The 1,366-nt window shown below is 36.2% G+C and overlaps 1 protein-coding gene across 1 annotated transcript in view; it reads right to left on the reverse strand.

The window, feature by feature from the left end:
• Positions 1-474: 474 nt before the first annotated feature.
• The window catches only part of LOC112522056 (polyadenylate-binding protein 7-like), an 8,149-nt gene continuing 7,257 nt past the window's right edge, over positions 475-1,366 (reverse strand). Inside the window, exon 10 of the mRNA XM_025131122.1 lies at positions 475-956. Coding sequence (XP_024986890.1) covers positions 750-956 — 207 coding nt within the window. The 3' untranslated portion in view covers positions 475-749. The remainder of the gene's footprint in view (positions 957-1,366) is intronic.

The following is a 1,366-nucleotide window of genomic DNA, read 5'->3' on the forward strand; positions in this document are numbered from 1 at the left end:
TTTTCGAGATACGATCTTTTTATTTAATCGTCAATCATTTCGACAGAGTTTAAATGAATTATTTGAAACATTTATAAACCATTTGAAACTAAACTCGAGCATTATTATAAGGAAAATCATTGGGGTCTCGAGCCAAATATTAGCTTCTTGAGCTAATCACAATATTAAGAGCAAGCTTCAATTTCAAACCTGCTTCAAAATGATTGCAAACAACTACACCATGTCTTCGTGTCGTGGATCATTCCGAATTATCGATCATCTGTCGTCTCATGAAACGAAATATATACAACTTTATTGGGTTACATCTATTTGACTTAACGTATTTTGAGTGATTATGAGACCTTATCTCTATCCCTTGTTTTCATGAAGATCCCGACTTGCACAACACAAATTTAATTAACAAACTACAAGAATCAACGAATACGGTAAACAAAACAAAACAAAACAAGCATAGGTTAATCATGTGCATGTCCAGTAAATCTCGATATATAGGCTTCGACTTCGTTAACTACAATGCATGAAGGCGATTCAGAAATCTGCCAACATTTAACGATCAAAATTTCAAATAACGTTATGATCAAAATGTAGTTCGAATACCATAAGTTCATCTACGAGTGTGGCTTAGGTGCCAATGTTTACAGCAACAATTCAAGCCAAGATCAAATTTTGATGTGTTTAATGTATACCAACACAAATAGATAGATTTCACCAAGCTAGGCCATTGAGATGGTGGCCAAGAATCGTATTAATTAGTTGACTGCGACTTGGGCAGATAACAAGTTCGGGTGAAGGCTTTCTTGCTGCTGGCTTGATACTTTCGTCTTATTAGATAACTCCAGCACCTGCACAGCTTCTTCAACTTTCGATGCTAAAGCTTCCGGTGATTCCAACAACAATAGCACCTCCAAGTTATCCATCTCCAACAGCATTCCCGTTATCTTAGCAGCAAGATCAGGCTGCATTCATCACATCAATCGTCTTTATGATTGTACTCCAGACATTTATATATATAACTCACATAATCTGCATACTTGGTCCAGAAAACTAGCACACCAACGGGTTCTGATTCAGCTATTAAAATTGAATTCAGTAAGGGGCTGTTTGGCAGTTGCTGAATGGTTTGGTGCAGAATGGCTAAGTGGTCAGAATGGTTAAGAGGGTCAGAATGGTTAAGTCCTGAATGAAATATTGTTGTTTGGTAAATGTTAACAAATTACCCTTTTAACCCTGTATGCTTTGGTCCTGTTTTTTTATTGAACTAACAGATACCAAAAAAGAAATTAGGGTTTCACTTCAACCCAAATCGAGATCAAATCCAAATCGAGATCAAATCCAAAAAGAAATTAGGGTTTCACTTCAACCCAAA

This window comes from Cynara cardunculus, assembly GCF_001531365.2.
Source record: "Cynara cardunculus var. scolymus isolate 2C chromosome LG 11, CcrdV1, whole genome shotgun sequence".
Classification (NCBI taxonomy): Eukaryota; Viridiplantae; Streptophyta; class Magnoliopsida; order Asterales; family Asteraceae; genus Cynara; species Cynara cardunculus.